This window comes from Oncorhynchus keta, chromosome 28 (assembly GCF_023373465.1).
Source record: "Oncorhynchus keta strain PuntledgeMale-10-30-2019 chromosome 28, Oket_V2, whole genome shotgun sequence".
NCBI classification, from domain to species: Eukaryota; Metazoa; Chordata; class Actinopteri; order Salmoniformes; family Salmonidae; genus Oncorhynchus; species Oncorhynchus keta.
Window position 1 is genome coordinate 37,877,241 of NC_068448.1, and position 25,736 is coordinate 37,902,976.

General features: G+C 41.3%; 1 protein-coding gene across 2 annotated transcripts; it reads right to left on the reverse strand.

Moving 5' to 3' along the window:
• Positions 1 to 5: 5 nt before the first annotated feature.
• On the reverse strand, positions 6 to 24,289 carry LOC118361259 (TBC1 domain family member 25-like). Of its 2 annotated transcripts, XM_035741051.2 has the most exons (8): positions 24,097 to 24,258; positions 21,730 to 21,763; positions 19,635 to 19,744; positions 11,102 to 11,256; positions 9,321 to 9,445; positions 9,000 to 9,191; positions 8,246 to 8,521; positions 6 to 6,160 (listed from the first exon to the last, which is right to left on the reverse strand). In XM_035741051.2, the coding sequence occupies exons 3-8, from the start codon at positions 19,730 to 19,732 to the stop codon at positions 4,487 to 4,489; spliced, it is 2,520 nt and encodes an 839-aa protein (XP_035596944.1). In that variant the 5' UTR covers positions 19,733 to 19,744; positions 21,730 to 21,763; positions 24,097 to 24,258; the 3' UTR covers positions 6 to 4,486. The 2 variants fall into 2 exon arrangements, with proteins under 2 accessions (XP_035596944.1, XP_035596943.1); XM_035741050.2 differs by lacking the exon at positions 21,730 to 21,763 and having other exon boundaries at positions 24,097 to 24,289.
• Positions 24,290 to 25,736: the final 1,447 nt, after the last annotated feature.

Consider the following 25,736-nt stretch of genomic DNA (forward strand, 5'->3'; position numbering starts at 1 on the left):
ACAAGTCAAATACTGCGTTTGTTTATTGTACAAATACGCATATTGCATTTCAGTCCAGCAAGTTGTTTTCAAGGGGTAAATGTTTAAACAGGCTTTATAACACTATCATACAAAAACAAAGAAAACAAATAATCATATCAATTGAAATAATACGGACACCAAATCCAGGACAACATCTTTTGATCCTTGTTTAAAAAGGCCTGGTCCAGTTTTAAAAAACCCAAAACAATCCTGATCTTCATATCATCTTTCTACAACCTCAGATGAAATGAACATTACCAAAGTGTTAGAAATATGGTCAATGTTGTTGGGGGGGATGTACCATAAAAATGCAGGAGTTCAGCACATTGCAACAAATATTGCACTCTGAAGGGAGAATCAAAAGGCAGGAAAATAGAACACTTGAGAGAAAATGCAAAGCAATTACATTTATCATAAAAGATGCTTTCTCCCACATAGGATTAATGCAGATGGGCATCATGATTATGTTTTCTGGTTCATTAAAATATTCATTCAGTTTGGGCATTATTATCCATGACACTATCTACACCTGGTATATGAATAAGATTTCAAATCCAAATGACAGACAATACGATCACTTAGTGTCCATGAAAATGTGTCCATGTCTTCTTTCAACATGTGGTGTATTACGAGATTATGATCCATTTCAAAATGTGTCCAGCATGCCAGCAACAAATCCACTCCGGCATTGGATTTCACACTTAGACATTATAAACTGGGTAGTTTGGGTCCTGGATGCTGGTTAGCTGAAACAGCATTTCAGCCCTGTGTACATCTGACAATATACCACAGTATGATGCAAAAATACTTGTTTACTGTTCTATTTATGAAAGTAACCAGTTTATAATAGCAATAAGGCAACTCAGGGGTTTGTGGAATATGGCTAATATACCACACATCCTGTGGCCTTATTGCTTACATATACTTAGAGACACCAACTCAACCCACTTTCCGGCCTGTCCTCCACATGTCTTCTCTACACCTACAGGTTGTACTACTTCACCTGATGAAGGCATTTTGTGCTGGGTATTGGCATTTAAACTGATATCAACTCCCCTTGTCTGATACATAGCACTTAAACCTGGTAAAATAAGGGTTAAATAAAAAGTACTCGTACAAAATGTTTCATAAAGGACCCTGTGGTTTTGGTAGGACGCACAAAGGCATACATCTGCCTTGTGAAAACCAACCTTAACGGCTATGCACAAGCTGTTCAATATGAAGATTATTTACTCCGTCAAAAATACTACATTAAGATTATAGTATCAAGCTCACACAAAAACAAACAAAATCAATGCTACTAAAACAACTGAGATAGATGCACTTGCACCCCATTTCCATTGGTACTGCACATGATACCAGGGTAATATTCAATGGGCAAACATTGTGGAACATTGCAGATAGAAATGTAATGAAAAGAGCTGACGTGACTCCCAAGACTTTGAAAGAGCTCTAAATATATATATATATTTAAAAATCTATTCCTGAAGTGTACTTTTTGAAGGGGAGGCTTTTCCATTAATCCAACATTATTCTTCATGTCAGAGGCATTTTTGTTCTACATAATATATTTAAATCTGGACGTGCCACAATGTTGTGCCCTGCTGAAAGCGGGCAATATCATTCACAGCGAAATGTTTCGCTTCAAGTGTACAGCTCGACCAATCAATAAATTCTAGACTAACATAATCCTTACTTTTTATGTTTACATATATTTATAACCATTATCCTACACCCATGATAAATCCTACTCTAATCAAATATTTTAGCACCATATAGTAGCTATGTACAATGTATCCATCCCCTATGATCACAGGGGCCATTCATGATCAGGACAAATGCATCATTTGTGCAACGTGATATATTAAACAGTTTGATCGACTGAATGATCCATTGATTCATTAAACCCCTGAATAGTAAAACGTACCCCTTAATATAAAGTGCAGTTCATAGCAGTTATATGCGATCTAAAAGCAAACAAAGCAGAAACTGGCCACGAAACTACATTACTGAAAGCCATTCATTTCAGAAAAGGCCTCTCCCAATATAACTTGTCTTTGCCGTTCAGATTCCTATACAGCACACCATACTTCATAGTTTATTTGGAAAGAACTTAATCTCACCTTGATAGTGAAAATGTGACCTTGCAACGCAAAATCATATACAGTACTGAAATGATTTTGATAGAAAAGGTAATGATACTAGAGGTGATCAACAGTATGCAATTATAACTCATTAATATAACATTTACAAAACTCAGTTATGTCCTCATAATCACGATGATGGGATGTGTACGGTCAAATACCGGCATATTTGACATTCTCAAGAAGAGGGCATTTAAGGGAATCACATGACTCATTCACATTTTTCTATAGTTCCAATGGCAATTTCCCACTGCTCCCTCCAACGGCAGCCAAGTCAGGGAATAGAGGGGCTTAAAACCAGTAACCACACACACTGCCGCTAATGAAGTCAAGACTAGCAAAGTGGCAGTGTTGGTTCTTAGCAGTGTGATCACACAACTACAGCTCTTTGGTCAAGAAGACACAATTCTGGCTTATCCAATATAAGGTTCTAAACGTGTCTAGCCCTCGGCCCTCATTAGAAGTAAAAAATACATTTAAAAAAAGTGTTTGAAACATCTAATTATCCCTGTAACTAAAAGAGAAGGCAAAAATAGAACATTGTGAAAAAGTGAAAACTTGATGGAAGCATGAGGACTTGTTGATTAGAGGAAATGGAGAGAAGAGCAATACTGACAGCAGGGAAAACTATCAGCATTAACTTTCAAGTCTGGTATGGGTGGAGAACTAAATGAGATGAGCAACGATAATGGGACAAATGGATAGAGTACGCTAGTACTATCTGGTCAATTCTTCATACATTGATTTGACGATCTGGTCAATTCATTCATAATTCTACTTCTCAGTGTGTCGGAGGGCCTGTTGTCTGGACCTCTGGCAGTCTATGGGGGTGCCACAGGGTTCAATTCTCGGGCCGACTCTTTTCTCTGTATACATCAATGATGTCGCTCTTGCTGCTGGTGATTCTCTGATCCACCTCTATGCAGATGACACCATTCTGTATACTTCTGGCCTTTCTTTGGACATTGTGTTAACTAACCTCCAGACAAGCTTCAATGCCATACAACTCCCCTTCTGTGGCCTCCAACTGCAAGTAAAACTAAATGCATGCTCTTCAACCGATCGCTGCCCGCACCTGCCCGCCCGTCTAGCATCACTACTCTGGACGGTTCTGACTTAGAATTTTTATTTGACCTTTATTTAACTAGGCAAGTCAGTTAAGAACAAATTCTAATTTTCAATGACTGTCTAGGAACAGTGGGTTAACTGCCTGCTCAGGAGCAGAACGACAGATTTGTCAGCTCGTGGATTTGACCTTGCAACCTTCCGGTTACTAGTCCAACACTCTAACCACTAGGCTACCCTGCCACATCTACAAATACCTAGGTGTCTGGTTAGATTGTAAACTCTCCTTCCAGACTCACATCAAGCAATTTCCAATCCAAAATTAAATCTAGAAATTGGCTTCCTATTTCACAACATCCTTCACCCATGCTGCCAAACATACCTCATAAAACTGACTATCCTACCGATCCTTGACTTCGGCAATGTCATCTACAAAATAGCCTCCAACACGCCACTTAACAAATTGGATGCAGTCTATCACAGTGCCATCCGTTTTGTCACCAAAGCCCCATTTACTACCCAACACTGCGACCTGTATGCTCTCATTGGCTGGCCTTCGCTTCATATTCGTCACCAAACCCACTGGCTCCAGGTCATCTATAAGTCTTTGCTAGGTTAAGCTCCGCCTTATCTCAGCTCACTGGTCACCATAACAACACCCACCCGTAGCACACGCTCCAGCAGCTTTATCTCACTGGTCATCCCAAAGCCAACACCACCTTTGGCCGGCTTTCCTTACAGTTCTCTGCTGCCAATGACTGGAACGAATTGCAAAAATCACTGAAGCTGGAGTCTTATATCTCCCTAACTTAAAGCGTCAGCTGCTGACAGTTGCTATACGCAACTCATCTGTAAATAGCCCACCTAACTACCTAATCTCCATATTGTTAATTTTTGTTGTTGCTCCCTTTGCACCCCAGTATCTCTACTTGCACATTCATCTTCTGCTCTATCACTCCAGTGTTTAATTGCTGAATTGTAATTATTTCACCACTATGGCCTATTTATTGCCTTACCTCCCTAATCTTACTTCATTTGCACACTATATATAGACTTTTCTATTGTGTTATTGACTGTACATTTGTTTATTCCTTGTGTAACTCTGTGTTCTTGTTTGTGTCACACTGCTTTGCTTGATCTTGGCCAGGTTGCAGGTGTAAATGAGAACTTGTTCTCAACTGGCCTACCTGGTTAAATAAAGGTGAAACATTTGAAATCTGTGTAATGCAAGTGTGTTGAGGATATAGTGACAGAAGTCAAGAGGATGGCGAGAGGGAGACAGGTGACGGGGAAGGTATGGTGTCAGCCAGGTTATAGGTGGAGTTTGGGGAGGATGGTTGTGGGGATGACAAAGGGCTAAAAAGAAGCCTGGTGGCAGAAGGGGGCGGGGAATACAGAGCAGCAGTGACTGTGGTGGGCGAATCCGAGCTGACCTCATCCCCTTCCTCTGAGTCCCATACCTCACTCTGCAGGTAGTCTGCAAACAAGGCCTTGGCGCGCTGCAGCACCCTGCCCAGATTGTGTCGCCGAACAAGGCGGTCAAAGTGCATAGCCAGCTCGTTGTAATCAAAGCCGTTCTTTATAATGTGGTCCCGATGCTCCAGCAGGATCGACAGGCACAGGAACAACATGAAAGGATTTCCTTTGCCAAACTCTTGAGGAGGTGGCAGGGAACAAGGTTTGATGGTGGTATTCTCTGGTTTGGTTGAATTTGGAGTGTGAGGCGCAGTGCTGAAAGCTCTGCTGCAAGGAGATTGAAGGTTACTAGAAAAGGACTTGTTCACCGGTCCAACGGGCAGCGAAGGAAGAGCTCTTCCAAAGGACAAAATTGGCGAGGAGAGCAACGCTCGAGACAACAGCGGAGAGGAAACTAAGGACCTCCCTGTGGGGGTAGCGGGTGAGTTGGCTCCGGTTCCATTCGGCACCGCCATCCTTCCGTTGGGTAAAATGGGAGAGGTGAACTTTGGTGACGGGGTGTCTGGGGAGGCACCTCTCCAACTTGAGGGGGAGGGAGTGGAGCCTGGAGACAGAGAGGAAACGTTTTTCCAGTTTGGCAGACCAGGAGGAAACGAGGAGACCGGAGAGGCTATTTGTCCATTTGGGGAGCTTCTCGCCTCTTTATCTGGGCTGGAAGACTTGTTAATGTCCTTTATAAGAGGCGCCCTCTCCCATGGGTGTGAGGCGGCTTCCATCTCAACAGGACCCACTGGTGGGTCTGTCTGCTCGAAATCAAAGCAGTCTTTGTTCCGTGCACTGTAGTATTTGAACTCGCCAAAGCTGGTCTGCTTCTCGAAGGAAGGAACAGGCATGTTGTTGTGAGCCTTCTCCTTTCCCACGTCAGGCATGTCAAAGTTCCCCTCACCTTCGCTTCTGGCTCCTCTGTCCTCCATCTCTCTATCCTCCATTTTGATCTTTCTCCCCCCATCTGCCTCTCTTGAGGGCCTCAACATGTGTCGTCTCCGCTGCTTCTCTTTCAGCTCCCCTTCATTTCCATCATCCCCTGTAATGGCGGGCCTCTTTTCAACACCACTCTCACATGTCACTATGGTTTGGTCTGTTTCTAGCGGAGGCCCAAGAAGCTCCACTTCTGTTTCGGGAGGGTCAGGGGGCAGGGAGCTCCAGGTGACCTCCAGCATCCTCAGGGCATCGTCGAAGGCAAACTCCCGTTTGAGTTCCAAGAGCAGCCAGCGGTAACAGAAGAAGAGGTCATCAGCTCCACGGGACACCAAATAACAGTAGAACTCGGGGTCTGAGTACTGCAGTAGCAGCTTCAGATGCTGGAACTTGACGGACATGAAATGGCCATCCGGACGGAAGTTTCCCTCTAGGCGTTTCATGATGCCACAGAAACAGATGAATGCATGTGCCTCATTGTCCATGACGGCAAGTATCGGAGAAGCAATATCACTCATGCCTTGGCAGTACGACACCTATGAAACAAAGAAGTTAAGATAAATTAAACCCAGCAAAAATATACAGGGCTACAGACAAACATTTCTCCCTGGTGCCACTAACTTTTAGTTGATGGCACAAGCCCAGCTTTAATAAAGCACTGTGAATGATTACGAGGTGTAAGTAGACTACTGAGATGATATTCAAGAAATAAGTGGTTTCATCTAAACATGTCCATGCAGGAATGCATGATTAAAGATATTTTGATGTGCAACCTAACCCAGTGATTGTCATAAATTGTGTTGACAATTAGGATATTTTTCTTATATTGTACTGTTGAAATAAGTTTCCAGAATTGTATTTTGTTCAATAGAGGTTAATTTTCCAACATCTTTATGTGCATTAATATCATATGCTAATTTATTTGTGGCTATTTGAGTAAGTGAGTAAGTGGAAACTCAAAACACATTAGCTAGATCGCCAACGCTAAACATAATACCCAGATGACATTAGTGGTAGGTGGATTGTTTGCCCAGATCTGTAAATCGGCTAACCAGTAATCATACCACACCAAATCATTCAAAGCTGCACCAATTTTCCATATAAATCCACAAGAACAAAGAGGAATAGCTGATAGGCAGTGGAGAGGCCAGGTGTGTCAATGTGCATGAAAGAACATGATACACACGCTGCTCAAAAAGCTCCCCTATTGAACTTGTTAAGGGACAATACAATTATCCTACAACAGCAAAATGCATTGAATAATTGCATTATTGTTTGCATAAGTACAAAATTCTACTCTATGCTGTAAAGCGCAGTGAATGTAATTTGAATAACGGTGCTAAAGCCCTGTGATTTGAATGTTTCATTCCGAATTAACTGCATCTATCCAAGGCAACCATTTGGATCAGGTGGGTCTACTCGACAGGTTATAGGACTGAATCATTTAAATACATGTGGAGGAGCGCGTCTTTGGTAACCCAGATGAGAGGCACTCTTTGGAAACGAGGATGGACACTTGAAGCAAAATGAAGTATGCAGGTAGGCATGTTTTAGAATGTGCAGTATATTTTCAATTCAAGGCACTCTCAGGAATGGACCATTTAAACACCTTTTGTGGATAGGCTACTTGGCTGCAATGCCAGGATAAAAAAGACACACCCCGAGACATATTTCTGTTGAACCAGACTCTTATAGTAGGGCTAGGTTAGCCTACTGAGGGCTTGGTTTTTAATCAAGTGAAACAGAAAACGAGCAGCTATTACATTAAAGCAAATGAAATGTTTCTAAAAAAATAATTTAAAAAAGTCACTGCACTGGCATCATCCAATTTCTCGTTTCATGATGGGCATATATGGAGGGGGATTTAAGCACGTCCAAAATAGTAATAATGAGCTGGCTAAAATAATGCACAATGCATAGATCAAAAGAGGGATGTCTGCTCACTGTTTTGCTGCTGCCAAACTTGATCATTTAATAACGCTTTGGTGATTAAGTTTTATTTCAAAAGGAGTCTCACAAGCCAAAGCCTTATAGGACAAGAAAGGCACAGCAGCAGGCCAGCCTGGCTGTATTTTTTCTTCTGATACCGAGACGTGCTGTCTGTTGCGGTTCATCATCCTCCCAAGTCGTCCTATAATAATGTGACCACATATGCTTCCAGGAGGCCCAGTTATTCAGGAAAGCTTAATGCACGCTCTGCTTCCTCCACGATCCGAGAAGCTATTCCTCGTGCACTTAGAACCTGACGTTTTATATGCAACATAAACACAACCAGTTAGTGTTTTTATCTGATCAGAATTCTAAAGTCTCCCGTAGGATACTTGCGCACGTTCGTCCACTCTTAATAGAATTCCAGCATCCAAACAGAGCCATGGGCAACATCCATTTGATGAATGGGAAAAAATAAAAAGTTATGACATTAGGAGATTGTCAAGCTAAGCCTTCGATACTAGGTCAGGAGGGATGTATTTACTCTTTGTCGAGCACAACAGTGTATAATTGTGGTGTTAAAAACGCAAGCCATGATGTTGTTCACTGAACTTAACACCACACCCCTTAGCATGTCTGCATGTCAAGGAATTTAAAAAGAAAACAAAAAAACAAAAAATAGATCCCCACACCTGTGGATGTGTAATGGCAAAGGTGGTGAGCAGGTCGGTGAGAGCAGTGAGGTGGGGGCTGTCCTCGGAGCCAGCGTAATAGGGATGGGCCCGGTCGGTCCTGAGGACGTCCTTCAGTACATTGCCCCTGATGAACTCCAGGTCCTCTGGACTGGCCCTCGCTGACCACTCCCCCTTCAGTTGGTCATACTCCCTAGTCTTGCCCTTCATGTAGTCCATTCTCTCCTGACCGGTCAGCCCATCGGGGTACACGTTCAGGAGGTATCGCCAGACAACCTGGGCACAGAGGTAATGTTTTTTGACATACAGGATATCTCTCTAAAGTCTCTGCGTTCATACAACACAGTAATATAAAAATATAGCTCTCCTACCACCAAATGGCATTTCTTTGTGCCATTTGTTCTTGTTCCACATTGAATGACCTACATAGATAGTCTGTTTAGATTCCAGAGTACAACAAGAATACACCCAAATGCTCTATTCCCACATCTAATCCACATTTTGGAAAATTATTAACATCCAAAGAGCATAAGTAAACACTTCCCGTCAATGTTTTGGAGACCATAAGCCCCTTCTCAATCGCAACTCAAATGTTTGCGCAAATCTCCCATTGACATCATTGCAAGGATAGGGGAAAGTTTAAGATACACACACTCAAGTTAGGATTCAGCCCCATGTGATTTGATATTTAAGCAATTTCAATTATATTTGTAGCAGACTTGCTGTTGAAATCTCTCAGTGAATGTACAATTACCTTGCGTAGAGAGGGCTCCACCCCACCGTGATAGATACGTAGCCTCAGTTCCTCTGGCCGGGACAGCTGCCCCTGGCCGTTGAGGTAACTGTGGAACTCGGCATCGCTCAGAGGGGGCTTGAAAGGCTTCACCTCCTCCCCATACGACCAGCTCAAGGCCTGCTGTACTCTAGACAGCGTTCGACCCATCATCTGAACACAGAGAGACAGCGAGAGATTGAATCCCAAGTGGGTCATTGTAAGCAAACACAAACTCAAGGCAGCACTGGCTGGTAAAAAAATGTGTCTGACAGGGTGAAGAGTGAGAGCATCATCAGTAACCTGTGAGAGCAGGGACTGTGTGAAGGGAAGGGCGGCAGCAGCCAACGACCTCCTATCCCCAGGAAGCTGGTCAGAACCAATCACATCTTTGGGGCTTATTATGTCCCAGTCTTCCATAACGGGACCTTAAGGGAATAAGAAATTGGGGGGAGAAAGGTGATCAATCAATGGAACTGTATGAAGGAGTGGCCCACAATTAAAATACAAAAAAAGTTAACAGGGAACAGATGCTCTGTACAAACGACAAATGCAAAGATTTTAGTTAGTTCATATTTAAAAATCAGTCAATTTAAGTAAATTAGGCCCCAATCTATGGATGTCACATGACTGGGAAAACAGATATGTATTTGTTGGTCACAAATACCTTAAATGTTTTTTTTTTTTTTTTTTTAAAGGGGTGTGGATCAGAAAACAAGTCAGTATCTGGTGTGACCACCATTTTCCTCATGCAGCGCGACATCTCCTTCATAGAGTTATTCAGGATGTTGATTGTGGCCGGTTGTCTGACTCCTCTTCAATGGCTGTGCGAAGTTGCTGGATATTGGAGTGAACTGGAACACGCTGCTGTACACGTTGATCCAGAGCATCCCAAAAAGCTCACATGTCTGGTGAGCATGCAGGACATGGAAGAAGTGGGACATGTTCAACTTCCAGGAATTATGTACAGTTCCTTGCGGCATGGAATTGTGCATTAACATGCTGAAACACGAGGTGATGGTAGTGGATGAATGCCACCAAAATGGGCCTCAGAGGATCTCGTCACTGTATCTGTGCATTAAAACTGCCATGGATAAAAATGCAAGTGTTCGTTGTCCGTAGCTTATGCCAACGCATAACATTACCCAACATTCACATCAGCAAACCGCTCGCCAACACAACATCGTCCTCACCAGGGTCTTGACCGGACTGCAATTCAGCATTGTAACTGACTTGTGGGCAATTGCTCTCCTTCGATGGCCACTGGCTTGCTGGAGAAGTGTGCTCTTCACTGATGAATCCTGGTTTCAACTGTACCAGGCAGATGGCAGACAGACGGATGAGCTTCCCCGAGAAAGTTTGACAGTTGTGCAGAAATTCTTTGGTTGTGCAAACCCTCAGTTTCATTAGCTGTCCAGGTGGCTGGTTTCAGACTATCCCACAGGTGAAGAGCCGGATGTGGAGGTCCTGGGCTGGCGTGGTTACACGTGGTCTACAGTTGTAAGGCCAGTTGGACGTACTGCTAAATTCTCTAAAACAACATTGGAGACTGCTTATTATTGGCAACAGCTCTGGTGGACATTCCTGCAGTCAGCATGCCAAACGCATGCTCCCTCAAAACTTGAGACATCTGTAGCATTGTGTTGTGTGACAAAACTGCACATTTGAGTCCCCAGCACAAGGTGCACCTAATGATCATGCTGTTTAATCAGTTTCTTGATATGCCACACCTGTCAGGTGGATGGATTATCTTGGCAGAGGAGAAATGTTCACTAATAGGGATGTAAACAAATCTGTGCCCAAAATTTGAGAGCAATAAGCTTTTTGTGCATATGGAAGATTTATGGAATCTTATTTCAGCTCATGAAAAATCATGAAGATTTTTGTTCAGCATAATTTAACACATATCCCCCAAAAATATACAGAGCAATAAGGCGAATACTGAAATCACACACACACACCAAATCAACGACTGAACTAGTTCTTAAAGTGGTGACCCAAAGGAACACAAACAGAGAAAAATAAACAGAGATTAGCTTTCACTAAATAATCTAAAATGGTTATACAAGTGAACGTCTGCTTACTGTCTTCGGAGAGATTCATGTCCATCTTGAGCTGTAGATAAGGTTTAGCTGCACTGACAAAAGCAGCTTCTAAATCCCAGTCAGAAAGGAGAGAGAGATAGACTTCCACACCTCCACGGTCCTGGGACAGGTAACTTATGCCAAAATTGCGTTTGCTAAGTAGGAAACAAGAAAAAAAGTGATATCTATTCTAGAAAGCATTCCAATCCAAGGCATCCCATATACAGCGAATTCAGGAAGTATTCAGACCCCTTGACAATCCACATTTTGTTACATTCAAGCCTTATTCTAAAACAGAATACTCCATAATGACAAAGCAAAACAAGTTGACATTTTTGCAAACGTATTAAAAATAAACTGAAATATCACATTTAAGTACTCAGACCCTTGACTCAGTACTTTGTTGAAGAACCTTTGGCAGCGATTACAGCCTCAAGTCTTCTTGGGTATAACGCTACAAGCTTGGTACACCTGTATTTGGGGAGTTTCTCCCATTCTTCTTTGCAGATCCTCTCAAGCTCGGTCAGGTTGGATGGGGAGCGTAAAGGCACAGCTATTTTTAGGTCTCTCCAGAGATGTTCGATCGGGTTCAAGTCCGGGCTCTGGCTGGGCCACTCATGGACGTCTTTTGTGTGCTAAGGATTGCTGTCCTTTTGGAAAGTGAAGAGACACCCCAGTTTGAGGTCCTGGGCGCTCTGGAGCAGGTTTTCATCAAGGATATCGCTGTACTTCGCTCCGTTCATCTTTGCCTCAATCCTGATTAGTCTCCCAGTCCCTGCCGTTGAAAAACATCCCCACAGCATGATGCTGCCACTACCATGATTCACCGTAGGGATGGTGCCAGGTTTCCTTCAGACGTGACGCTAGGCATTCAGGTCAAAGGTTTGGTTTTCTCAACCCAGAGAATCTTGTACTGAGGAGTGTCTTCCGTCTGGCCACTACCATAAAGGCCTGATTGTTGGGGTGATGCAGAGCGGGTTGTCCTTCTGGAAGGTTCTTCCATCTCCACAGAGGAACTCTGGAGCTCTGTCAGCGTGACCATTGGGTTCTTGGTCACCTCACTTACCAAGGCCCTTCCCCCCGACTGCTCAGTTTGGCCGGGTGGCAGGCTCTAGGAAGAGTCATGATGGTTCCAACTTCATTCCATTTATGAATGATGGAGGGCCACTGGTGGACTCCAATCAAGTTGTAGAAACATCTCAAGGATGATCGATGGAATCAGAATGCACCAGAGCTCAATTTAGAGTCTCATAGCAAAGGGTCTGAATACTTATGTAAAATAAGGAATGTTTATTTTTAATACATTTGCAAAAATAAATACAAACCTGTTTTCTCTTTGTCATTATGGGTTATTGTCTGTAGAATGATGTATTTAATCCATTTTAGAATAAGGCTGTAACATAACAAAATGTGGGAAAATGGAACGGGTCTGAACACTTTCCGAATGCTATGCATTTCCCTCTTCATCATTTCTTATGTAACTTTACTGTAGGCAAAACTTTCTCCCACAACAATACTTTAATATTTTCTGCAGAATGGTCGAAGTTGCATGAAGGTGGTGGAATTCAGATATGTTGTCATCGTTTTAGCATTATCCATTAAGTGTTTAAACTACGGCAACGCACCAATAAAATCAGCACAATCTACTATTACGCCTTTTCAAAAAGCCGGCATCTTGGAGCTAAAATTGGGATCATGTATACTGTGCTAATGCTAGGGCTGGCATAATTACCCTTTAACCAAAGGTTATGGATGAAGACCATAAAATAAAACAAAAAACGCCCAGAATTTGCACAGTTGAGTCCATTTCTACAATTACATGGTTTAACTTGAAACTCTGTTGCTCCTTGCTGAAACAAGCAAGGTGTTGAGGCAAACAAAGAATAGAATGGGCTTGTAACCCCAAACCCTGGTAATTTGACTGGTAAACTCATGGGTACACTGGCAATGGCTGTCTGGTATTGTGATGCAATCATTTCTATGGTATTGAGTTCTGAAAATATTAAATATACTTCTTCATGTCACTGAGGGAGAGAGGGGAATGTATAAGGTTAACATTGTGTCCGGATATGTTATCGTTAGCCATCAGGGATCCTATGGGAGGAAAAGAGTCTGGTACGAGTCAACATGACAGCCGTGAGTTGGGGAGGAGTGAACACTTTGGGGCAGAGGTCAGATCAGATGAAGTGAGAAAGAACAGATATCACTAAGGTTCTGTCAAGCAACAGAGATGCATTGACTATTCAGATGTGTAGGAGACTTAGAATATGAGAAAGGGTTAAATAGCTGTGCTTCTGTGAATGTCTTGTCTTATGCAGCTGTATTGATCCAATGGGTGAATAAACTTGGTCTAAGCTAATTGTCCGTGAAATTTTATAAAGGTTCATTTTAGTGATGCACGATATCGATATACAATATTTTCCTTGCCATCGATATTTAACCTTTTAGTGGCCAAAGACTTCTAGTACAGTTAAATAGTTCACACACACACAGCAGTCTAAGGCACTGCAGCTCAGTGCAAGAGGCGTTACTACAGTCCCTGGTTTGAATCCAGGCTGTCTAACGTCGCACAATTGGCCCAGCGTCGTCCGGGTTTTGCTGGGGTAGGCCGTGATTGTAAATAATAATTTGTTCTTACTTGACTTGAAAAGTTAGTTACATACACAAAATTATTTTGTTGGCATTTACATTCAGTACTGTGAACACGTTTTAGGCAGGTGTGAAAAAATGCTGGTAAGGAAAAAAATACACGTTAATAGATTATATTTATCAATTTACTAAATGCAAAGTGAGTGAACAGAAGAAAAATCTATATCAAATCAATATTTGGTGTGACCACCCTTTGCCTTCAAAACAGCATCAAATTCTTCTTGGTACACTTGCACAGTTTTTGGAAGGAACTCGGGAGGTAGGTTCACCCACATCTTGGAGAACTAACCACAGTTTTTCCTGTGGATTTAGACAGCATCAGGTGCTTCGCTCTCTTCGTGTAATCCCAGACAGACTCGATGAGGTTGAGATCAGGGCTCCGTGGGGGCCACACCATCACTTCCAGGACTCCTTGTTCTCCTTTACGCTGAAGATAGCAAAAAGGCATTAAGAACTGTATGTTTGGGGTCATTATCATGCTACAGAATACATTTGGGGCCAATCAGATACCCTGATGGTATTGCATGATGGATAAGTATCTGCCTGTATTTATTTCTCAGCATTGAGACCATTCATTATGACCAAATCCCCAACTCCATTTGCAGAAATGCAGCCCCAAGGAACCTCCACCATGCTTCACTGTTGCCCGCAGACACTCATTTGTGTACTGCTCTCCAGCGCTTCAGTGAACAAACTGCCTTCTGCTACAGCCAAATATTTCACATTTTGACTCATCAGTCCAGAGCACCTGCTGAATTTAGTCTTCACCCCAGTTCCTGTGTTTCTGTATACAGTTGAGTCGCTTGGCCTCGTTTCCACGTCGGAGGTATTGCTTTTTGGCTGCAAGTCTTCCATGACGGCCACTTCTGACCAGACTTCTCCAGACAGTAGATGGGTGTACCAGGGTCCCACTATTTTCTGCCAATTCTGAGATAATGGCACTGCTGGACAGCTTCCGATTGTGAAGGGAAGTAAGCATGATGTGTCTTTCATCTGCTGCAGTAAGTTTCCATGGCCGACCACTGCGTCTACGGTCCTCAACGTTGCCCGTTTCTTTGTGCTTCTTCAGGAGCTTGGACAGCACATCGGGAATCCCCTGTCTGCCTTGACATTTGTGCCTGGGAGAGACCTTACTAATGCAGTATAACTAACTACCTTGTGTCTTGTTGCTGTGCTCAGTCTTGCCATGGTATATGACTTGCCAGTAAACTGTCTTCAGCAACCTCACCTTGTTAGTCGAGTTTGGCTGTTCCTCACCCAGTTTTATTCCTCCGAAACAGCTGTTTCGGTTTCAGTTAATGATTGTGTTACAAAATCCTTATTGATGATCATTAGCACCTGTTTGGTATAATTGGTCAATCATACACCTGACTATATGCCTACATAATCTCAGACTTTGTGCAAGTGTACCTGCAAGAATTGAATTGACAACAACCCCAAAACATACAGCGAAAGTCATTAAGAACTATCTTCAGCATAAAGAAGGAGTAGTCCTGGAAGTGAAGATATGGCCCCCACAGAACCCTGATCAACAACAAGTCTGTCTGGGATTACATGGAGAGAGAAGCGCCCGAGGCTGCTTAAATCCACAGAAGAAATGTGGTACTCCAAGATGTTTGGGCCAACCTATCTGCAGAGTTCCTTCAAAAATTGTGTGCAAGTGTACCTAGAAGAATTTGATGCTGTTTTGAAGGTAAAGAGTGGTCACACCAAATATGAATTTGTTTGTTCTTCTGTTCACTCACTTTGCATATAGTTAATTGATAAATATAATCTATTAACATGTCTATTTTTGAAAGCATTCTTACTTTACAGCATTGTTTCACACCTGCCTAAAACTCCTGCATAGTACTGTATGACCCATTACCACTAAAACCTTTTGAAAACAATTTAACTTACTTGCTGTGCTGTTCCGTTGTTCAGTCGTTTAATTCTCAAACAGGACTTCTGATACTATGGAACGCTGTTAGGGTCTTTGCGTGTCAAATAATACAGGACCTGAATATGACTGCATGTCACATAATTTAATGCGTTCATTTTCTACATAGTCATTACACTACCACTCGTTTTTCATATGTCACGATTCATCGATACGTATGCTATGATGCTGGTAAAGTTGTCTCGCCTACAGTGCTGGTCATTAAAAAAAAAAAAAGAAGCTGGATGCAAACAATGTTCTTCCAAAAAACATAGTAAAATGACTAACTACATAGCTAGTTGTAATCCTAAAATAACCCTAATTTATAAGACAGTTCTTATTTGATTAATAGTGGTCGGACCCATCTATGTTAAGATAACCACAATAAGGATTAGCCACAAGTGGAGTTTGCGGTTAGCCTTCAAAATAAAAGGTATGTCATCGACAGTGATGCAAATGAATACAAATAGTAGAATTATGCCCTAATTGAATAGATCATGCTAAACGGGGTTGGAATGTTATATAAAAAACAAAATACAATAATTTGTTAATTTGACAAATCTGTTGAAATCACACTGGAAGTACATTATACTTTAGAATTGCATTGGGGGCATACTTATTTCACTGTACAGCCTTACCTATGGATTGTGGATCAATGACATGAGGTATCTAGTCTACTCAGTGACACCCAGAGAACATTAGCGTAGTAGCTCTTTTGAAACAACTCAATTGAGCCACATTTATTATCAACCTGTGTGTATTGAACACTATTCCCGAGGAAAAACAATACTGCGTGGATGATTAAGTCTGACAACTCAAAGGAGGATGTTGGGAAAAAATCTCTTGGGTATTGAGTAGACTGATACCCCATTTCATTGATCCCCAATCCTTACATGCTGACCAGACCGGGCACTTCACCTGCATCGCAAAATAAATTTAGAAATCCATGTTATTCAATTATTGTACCCACACTGCTCGCGAGCGTCTGCGTTGCCAAGGGTTAAAATAGAAGTCATTCCTATTTCTGACACAGATCGCACTGCAAGTCCTGCCTCTCCCATCTCCTCATTGGTTTATAGAAACAGGTACCCACGTGCTATCTCCATTGGTTATACCCACGTGCGTGATTGAAAGACTAAATGTTTTGCCGGTTGTCGTGGTAATACTATGAAAGTGTAGATGCCAATCACCATATAAGTTTAAAGATGAAAAAGCCTGGAAGGAGGAGAGATGACTAGAAACGATTTGGTTGGCCGTTTTGTGTGTGGATTAATTGTTGGAGTAGAGGACCTTGTGCATTTCAGGTATAATAACAACTCAATGTTTATATCCCAGGACAAATTAGCTAGCAAGTGCAAGCTAACTAGCTAAATTGCCATACATGTTTAATGCTTTTTGACCTGTCCCCAAAAGAATGTCATTGGTTCAGAGTTTTTGATATTTTAACCTGCGTGTTGTGATCGCCTTTGGTGTAAGGGGACAAAATAAATTTATGCGCGATGGCGCATGCACGCAGCCGGTTTGGGTTCCGTGTTAGGTAAAGCTGTACAGCTGTACAGTGCAATATGAATGTTAACACACACACACACACACACACAATAGGCTGACTGGGGAGGTGATTTCACACAGTCACGAGATAAGAGCTACAATGCTAATATTTGTGTAAACTCTTCACAGTTGGGTTCTGTGGGTGTCACCGAGAAGACTGATACACCATTTCATTGCTTCACATTTAAACCTTGTTTAACATTATCTAGTCTGAATATGGCATGATTCCACCAATTGCAATCTTCTGCATCACTTTCAAAAGAGGAACTTTTATTTTGAAGGCAAACTGCATATTCCAGTATTGTGTCTAATCCTTATTGTGGCTAGCTTCACAACACATAACCCAGTCCGGTCGAGCCTCACTAGCCAGATGAAGCTAGCTGACTGCTTATGACGTTAGCTTTGGGCAACAGGGTTAAATTGCTGTCTAGCCATTTATTCTCATGAACTAAAGTTCAATTTCAATAGGCGGACAACAATACGTACTCACAAGGATTCCTAAATCATTGCTAAGAATAATAAAAATGACTGCAGTTTCTACTGGTAATTGTTTTCAGGCTGGTTGTATTGGTGCAATATATGTACTGGTGCTCAACCAGTCGGCGAAAGCCAACATCACCCACGACAGAGAACGGTTGATTGTCAAGGGCAATGAATTCCATTATCTTGGCGTTAATGGATTTTGCCTTTGAGTTGTCTGGCTGAAAATGTCTTTCAAATGACTGCTCGACTTGTTGACTGTTCGGTCCACACAGCAGACATTGTAGGCTGGGTTAGGATGGCTGTGTTGCATATGTAGTGCTTGTCAGCTTTGACATCGGTTTTGCACATGGGCGTTAAACTAGACATCGGGCCGATACCGATGTTGGCATTTTTAGCTAATATCGGCCGAGTCCAATATGTTCACCGAAATATTGTGCATCCCTCGTTCATTTAGAACCTGACAGCGGTATTGTAGAATATTAATTCAAATGAGGAATTAGAATACTGTAAGTTAAGAGAACCTCTGACTCTTTGTAATAACAGTTGAGTTGAATCAACAAATCACAGCACATATTGATGGTTTTTACTTCCTGCTTTTACTTGTCCCCTAGGAAACACTTAAGTTCCTACCCTGTCACAATAACTCCTCCCTGGCATTTTAATTAGTTGTCATCTCAAACACTGTAATCAAAGTGCCCACTATTATATTCTAACTATAGAATAGTCATTCTATTTCTATGATTCCAACAGTTTTGCTCTGATTCGCGAGTCAAATCGTAATTACAACATTTGGTTAAAAATAAGTATTGGATTATTTGCCCATATCATGCAGCCCTATGTGGCAGTGTGGAAATTATCTCAATTGAGCAGTGGTGTAAAGTACTTGGGTAGAAATACTTTCAAGTACTACTTAATTTGTTGTTGTTGGTATCTGTACTTTATTTTTTTCGACAGCTTTACTTCACTACATTCCTAAAGAAAATACTTTTTACTCCATACATTTTCCCTGACAACTAAAAGTACTCGTTACATTTTGAATGCTTAGCAGACCAGGCAAATGGTCAAATGCACTTGTCAAGAGAACATCCCTGGTCATCTACTGCCTCTGATCTGGAGGACTCACTAAACACAAATGCGTTGTATGTAAATTATGTCTGAGTGTTGGAGTGTGCCCCTGGCTATCTGTAAATTTAAAATATATATATATTTATTTATTTTTTAATGGTACCATCTGGTTTGATTTATATAAGGAATTTGAAATGATTTATACTTGATAATTAAGTACATCAATTACATTTACTTTTGATACTTAAATATATTTAAAACCAAATACTTTTACTCAAGTAGTATTTTACTGGGTCATTTTCTATTATAGTATCTTCACTTTTACTCAAGTATAACAAATTGGGTACTTTTTCCACCACTGCAATTGAGTGCAGCAAATGCTGAAATGATAAGTGCTGAAAATGGTTTGGTTGAAGTTGAATTGAACAGTTTAAAACAAACAGAATGGAGAAAGACTTATTGAAATAACTTAGAATGCATGTTGCCACCCTACGATCACTCACTACTCATAAAGCAAATGTAGAACTTTTATTATTCAAAAACTAAAAATACCATCAAATACCATCATACCGTACAATTTAAAAAGAATACTGTGATATAATATTTTGGCCATAAGGACTAGCCCTAGGGACTAGGACATCACGGCCAGCCAAACCCTCCCCTAACCCGAACGGCGCTGGGGAAATTGTGCGTCGCCTCATGGGTTTCCCCGTTCGTGGCCTGCTGCGACACAGCTTGGTACTGAATCAGGATCTGTAGTAACGCAGCAAGCACTGTGATGCATGGGGCTGCCCACTTATGCACCTCCGATATTCTGCTTTCCATGTCAATCAACAACACTGTAGACATTATGATGTTGATGCTCCTCACCCATTTAACTCAAAGGCTCGGATGAGGATGTGCTGTAGCACCTCTAGTGATGTTATCTGAGGATCCACAGCAAACGAGCGGAGCTCCACTGGCAGCATCCCCTCCCACTTCTGAGGAAGGTGAGAAACAATCACAAACAATGTAACCATTAATTGTAGGCACATTTTATAACATCTGTAAATCAAATTTTATTAGTCACATGGGCCGAATAGACCTTACAGTGAAATGCTTACTTATGAGCCCCTAACCAACAACGCAGTTCCCCCAAAAATATGAATAAGAATAAGAGAAAAGTAACAAGTAATTAAAGAGCAGCAGTAAAAAAAACAAATGGCGAGATTATACACGGGGGGGTACCGATACAGAGTCAATGTGCGGTGGCATCAGTTAGTTGAGGTAGCATATGTGGGTAGAGTTATTGAAGTGACTATGTATAGATGACAACAGAGATTAGCAGTGGTGTCAAGGGGGGAGGGGGGCAATACAAACTGGTGCTCTTTTTCCTGTAGTCCACGAATCATCTCCAAAATCATGTGAGTGAATCAATGTCATTCTTCCTTTCCAATCAAAAGGCTAGCCTGGGTTTCAGACTGATAGTTTAGAATTGTATTGTAACTAAATTCCCAGTTTAGAACCCAGGCTACCAGTCTAAAACCAAAAGGCAACAACAAAATGTGAATGTAATGCATGGCAGACTGACCTTATACAATCTTTTTATTTTGTACAATGAATGAGTTGTATACCAAATAAGGCGTAGGCTGTGTGTGCCACAAGACAGCAGAAACAACCACTTTTAACTTACTAGGTGACGTGTCACTAGCTTACATCATAAAGTTCTCAATGGAGTCGAAATGCGATGAGTATACCTCCGACTTGGCCTACATCGAGTCGGTAACCTCTTTTCTTTGGGTGCTGCAATCCGTAGTTTGATAAAAAACGTTATTCTATGTGATCTCTGTCAAATTGCACAGGCTAATCCACTGTTTTCCTATAGAGTACAAAGTTAGCGACTTCCAAACCTGCATTACCACTCGATACATTCATAAATAATGATTTATGGCTTCTGTGGTACCTGTCCTTGTCATAGAGTTGTCAGTGGGAGTTGGAATGCATAGTGTTTTTATTTAAAGAATTGCATTCTATGCACCCCTTACACTTAGGCTTCTACCTTCAGTTTACACATCTTACAGACAATCTATTTGACAATAGTTATATTTTGTTTGTTTTTAGTCCTTCCTCTATTTCTGATGTCCATCCAGTTTGATTTCTAACTGTGATATTTCACAATTTCTGAACCTATATACATTTTACAGATCCCATATGTTTTACATTGGTTATCTTGTTGTTTATTCCCACCTTTCAGCTCCATTCAACCCCTCCAATCTATCTCTAAACATCCATTTAGGATTTCTATTTGCCATATATTTTTCAACTGTGCTGTGATGCGTCACAAAAGTACTGAACCTTTTTATTCTCAGAGCGTCTACAGATTGTAAATTTAAAAAACATTTTTGCTAAAATAATGATATTATTGATTGACTATGGCTTTTCAAATCACCCAGTATTGCTGTCTGCAGCTTAGTTCTAGGAAAATGTTGCAATTCTTCAGCCATTCCTGTACCTGTGACCCCTCCTCGCTCCTCCCTGGGCTCGAACCAGCAACACAACGACAACAGCCACCATCGAAGCAGCGTTACCCATGCAGAGCAAGGGGAACAACTACTAGAAGGCTCAGAGCGAGTGACGTTTGAAACGCTATTAGAGCGTGCTAATTAGCTAGCCATTTCACTTCGGTTACACCAGCCTCATCTCGGGAGTTGATAGATTTGAAGTCATAAACAGCGCAATGATTGACGCACACCAAGGAGCTGCTGGCAAAATGCCCGAAAGTGCTGTTTGAATTAATGTTTACACGCCTGCTTCTGCCTACCACCGCTCAGTCAAATACTTAGATACTTGTATGCTCAGTCAGATTATATGCAACGCAGGACACGCTAGATAATATCTAGTAATATCATCAACCATGTGTAGTTAACTAGTGATCATGATTGATTCTTTTTTTATGAGATAAGTTTAATGCTAGCTAGCAACTTACCTTGGCTTACTGCATTCGTGTAACAGGCAGGCTCCTTGTGGAGTGAAACGAGAGAGAGGCAGGTCGTTATTGCGTTGAACTAGTTAACTGTAAGGTTGCAAGATTGCATCCCCTGAGCTGACAAGGTGAAAATCTGTCATTCTGCCCCTGAACAAGGCAGTTAACCCACCGTTCCTAGGCCTTCATTGAAAATAAGAATGTGTTCTTAACTGACTTGCCTAGTTAAATAAAAAGTATTTTAAATTTAAAAAGGCAAATCGGTGCCCAAAAATACCGATTTCCGATTGTTATGAAAACTTGAAATCGGCCCTAATTAAAATCGGCCATTCTGATTAAATCGGTCGACCTCTAGTTACTACACCTAGTGTTGCCAGCACTGCCACTGCCTGGGTGGGGGCACCCCACCGGCTAGGTACAAGGTCGTCAAGGTTCTCATTAGCAGCTTTGAGAATTTCCTTGTATATTATGCTCTCCCTTTCTGAGAAGGCTCAGAATCTTGAGGAGGCAGTGCTGCTCTGGTGGAGTGCTTCAGAGATGTTTAATTTCTCATTACAAGAATAGACTGACAAGTTTCAGAACAAAAGTTCTTTGTTTCTGGACATTTTGATCCTGTAATCGAACCCACAAATGCTGATGCACCAAATACTCAACTAGTCTAAAGAAGGCCATTTTTATTGCTTCTTTAAATCAACAACAGTTTTCAGCTGTGCTAACATAATTGCAAAATGATTTTCTAATGATCAATTAGTCTTTTAAAATTATAAACTTGGATTAGCTAACAACGTGCCATTGGAACACAGGAGTGATGGATGCTATCTGTACACCTATGTATTCCATTTTTTTTTTAAATCAACCCTTTCTCGCTACAATAGTCATTTACAACATTAACAATGTCTACACTTGTATTTCTGATCAATTTGGTGTTATTTTAATGGACAAAGAAAAAAGCTTTTCTTTCAAAAACAAGGACATTTCTATGTGACCCCAAACTATTGAACGGTAGTGTATATATGCAAAAAAAATGTTTTTGCTTTGTCATTATGGGGTATTGTGTGTCAGCTAAAGATGACGTGCAGGAGCTTTCAGGGATTTTTAGTTTTGCATGATGTCTACTTTGATGCTAATTAGCATTCGAATCAGAGTAAATAAAGCCAAACATATTGATAAAAGTGACCTTGTCCGAGAGACAAGGGTAAACCTACACGTAACACAGCCCTTATTTCAAGTGTCTCAAATCTCCTATGCGAAAATGGAGTGCGAAACAAGACACTATTGTCCAACGAATCGCACTCCACACTGCCCTTTCCCACCAGGACAAAAGGAACAATTTGTCCCCAAAAAAAATCGTTGCAAAACGATTACAGTTTGGAGTAAACGGCTTCCGTTGCAACAGAGAGAACATTTAGCAACGGAAACCGAATAATGAATACATTAAACCGAACTCTGGTTTGTGTTTTCCGTTTGCGAAAGTTTTGCAACAAACCGTTTTCCAACAGACTAAACTTTTTGAAAACAGAATCGGCGTAATGAATACACCCCTGGAGTGGCGATGTTTACTTAGTTACTTGTACCAAAAAACATTTAGCTAAAGTTATATAACCCTGTCACGTTACTGTGGGGTTCTGTCTCTGAATCACTGAATTTTGGAATAACACAATTAACCTACTAGAGAACTGTCAAGACTTGCTAAACTCGGTTGACTCACAATTCTGCTTTCTATTATTTTTCTAGTGCATGACCACAACGCATCACATCAGCAAGTAAGACCATTGTCAATCACCGAATATTCCTAATATGTTTAGCTAGCTTTATTTGTCTTAAATCAATGATTTACTTTTTATAGTCAGAAGATCCAAGAGGGTTGATAGATTACGTTGGAATAATGCCGCGTTCAAGACAAGTGGGAACTCAGGGGGGAAAACGAGCTCGACAGGAAAAATGTTTTGAACATTCATAAAATTCTGAAGTCTAAATCGGAAACTCGTGCATCGTTCTTGAGCTCCGACTTTCCGACCTGAAGATACCTGAGGTCAAAATTTGACCCCCCCCCCCCAGTTCATTCTTGTCTTCAAAACACCATACTGTACACTTTGCTCATTACTATAGACGTTAGCAACTGTATGCTCAATGCTAAAAACAACAAAGCACTGGTCTGGACTAGGCAGATGATGTGGATAGCTTAACAGTTCCAACATCAAAGCAGGCTAGCTACAAGCTACCGCAAATGTCATGTGAAATGGCTCAAATAGGTCGGCCACAGTCATGACAATAGCTTGCTTACTATCTGGAAATGTGATACCTTGCAAAATACGCAAGGGTACACCAACTAGCTAGCCGCTGCTATTCCATCATTCACATATTCCTCACCTTGACTTTGACACGCACTACGCCCCTCTCCTCCTCAGTTGTCATGTTTCGGAGTTTACTTAACACACGACAGTTGTATTCAATTTTTTTATATTATGGCCATTTGTAAAACGAGAACTATCGCGCCGACACGTATTTTTCCGGTGCCGCTTTGTCCAGACCTGTAAATATGCGAGAATAAGATATCTATTTCCTGTTTGACGGGAATCAGCTTTCAAAATAAAAGCGCTTCTCAAACATTTGCAGAACTTCACCGAAGCTAATTTGTCAAATGATCAATTCTTATTTCCGTTAACATGTTTTGAGTACCAGAAAACAGATAATGTACAGATATACTCAAATATTTGTCAAAATACCTTTCTTGGTCACAAATGTGGACTTTTAATATTGCCAAAAATTATTGAAGTTTCAACTTTTACGAATGGAAATCAGGATATGACGCTCATACATATTACATCTTTAGTGATGCTTCTGAATCTTTTTTTGTGGTTGTTGCATGCAGAGGAATGTTTAATCACCAGTATTTTACTTCGGTATGACAATTAGCTGGAATCTACAATGTATCATTATTATATGGGCACGGTTAGTGTGACATGATTGCGATCAATTACATTTTAAATTAGATTGGAACACTTTTTTTTAAAAATATATATATATATTTTTCTCACCTTTATGTAACCAGGTAGGCTAGTTGAGAACAAGTTCTCATTTGCAACTGCGACCTAGCCAAGATAAACGCATAGCAGTTCGACACATACAACAACAGAGTTACACATGGAATGAACAAAACATACAGTTAATAATACAGTAGAAAAAAAAGCAAACAAAGTCTATATACAGTGAGTGCAAATTAGGTCAAATAAGGCAATAAATAGGCCATGGTGGCGAAGTAATTACAATATGGCAATTAAACACTGGAATGGTAGATGTGCAAAAGATGGATGTGCAAATAGAGATACTGTGGTGCAAAAGGAGCAAAATAAATAAATACAGTATGGGGATGAGGTAGATAGATGGGCTATGAACAGGTGCAGTGAGCTGCTCTGACAGCTGGTTCTTAAAGCTAGTGAGGGAGATGGGAATCTCAAGCTTCAGTGATTTTTGCAGTTCGTTCCAGTCAGTGGCAGCAGAGAACTGGAAGGAATGGCGACCAAAGGAGGAATTGGCTTTGGGGGTGACCGGTGAGATATACCTGCTGAAGCGCGTGCTTCGAGTGGGTGCTGCTATGGTGACCAGCGAGCTGAGATAGGGCGGGGCTTTACCTAGCAGAGACTTGTAGATAACCTGTAGCCAGTGGGTTTGGCGACGAGTATGACGCGAGGGCCAGCCATCGAGAGCATATTGGTTGCAGTGGTGAGTAGTGTATGGGGCTTTGGTGGCAAAATGGATGGCACTGTGATAGACTACATCCAGTTTGCTGAGTAGAGTGTTGGAGGCTATTTTATAGATGACATCGCCAAAGTCAAGGATCGGTAGGATGGTCAGTTTTACGAGGGTATGTTTGGCAGCATGAGTGAAGGAAGCTTTGTTGCGAAATAGGAAGCCGATTCTAGATTTAATTTTTGATTGGAGATGCTTAATGTGAGTCTGGAAGGAGAGTTTACAGTCTAGCCAGACACCTAGGTATTTGTAGTTATCCA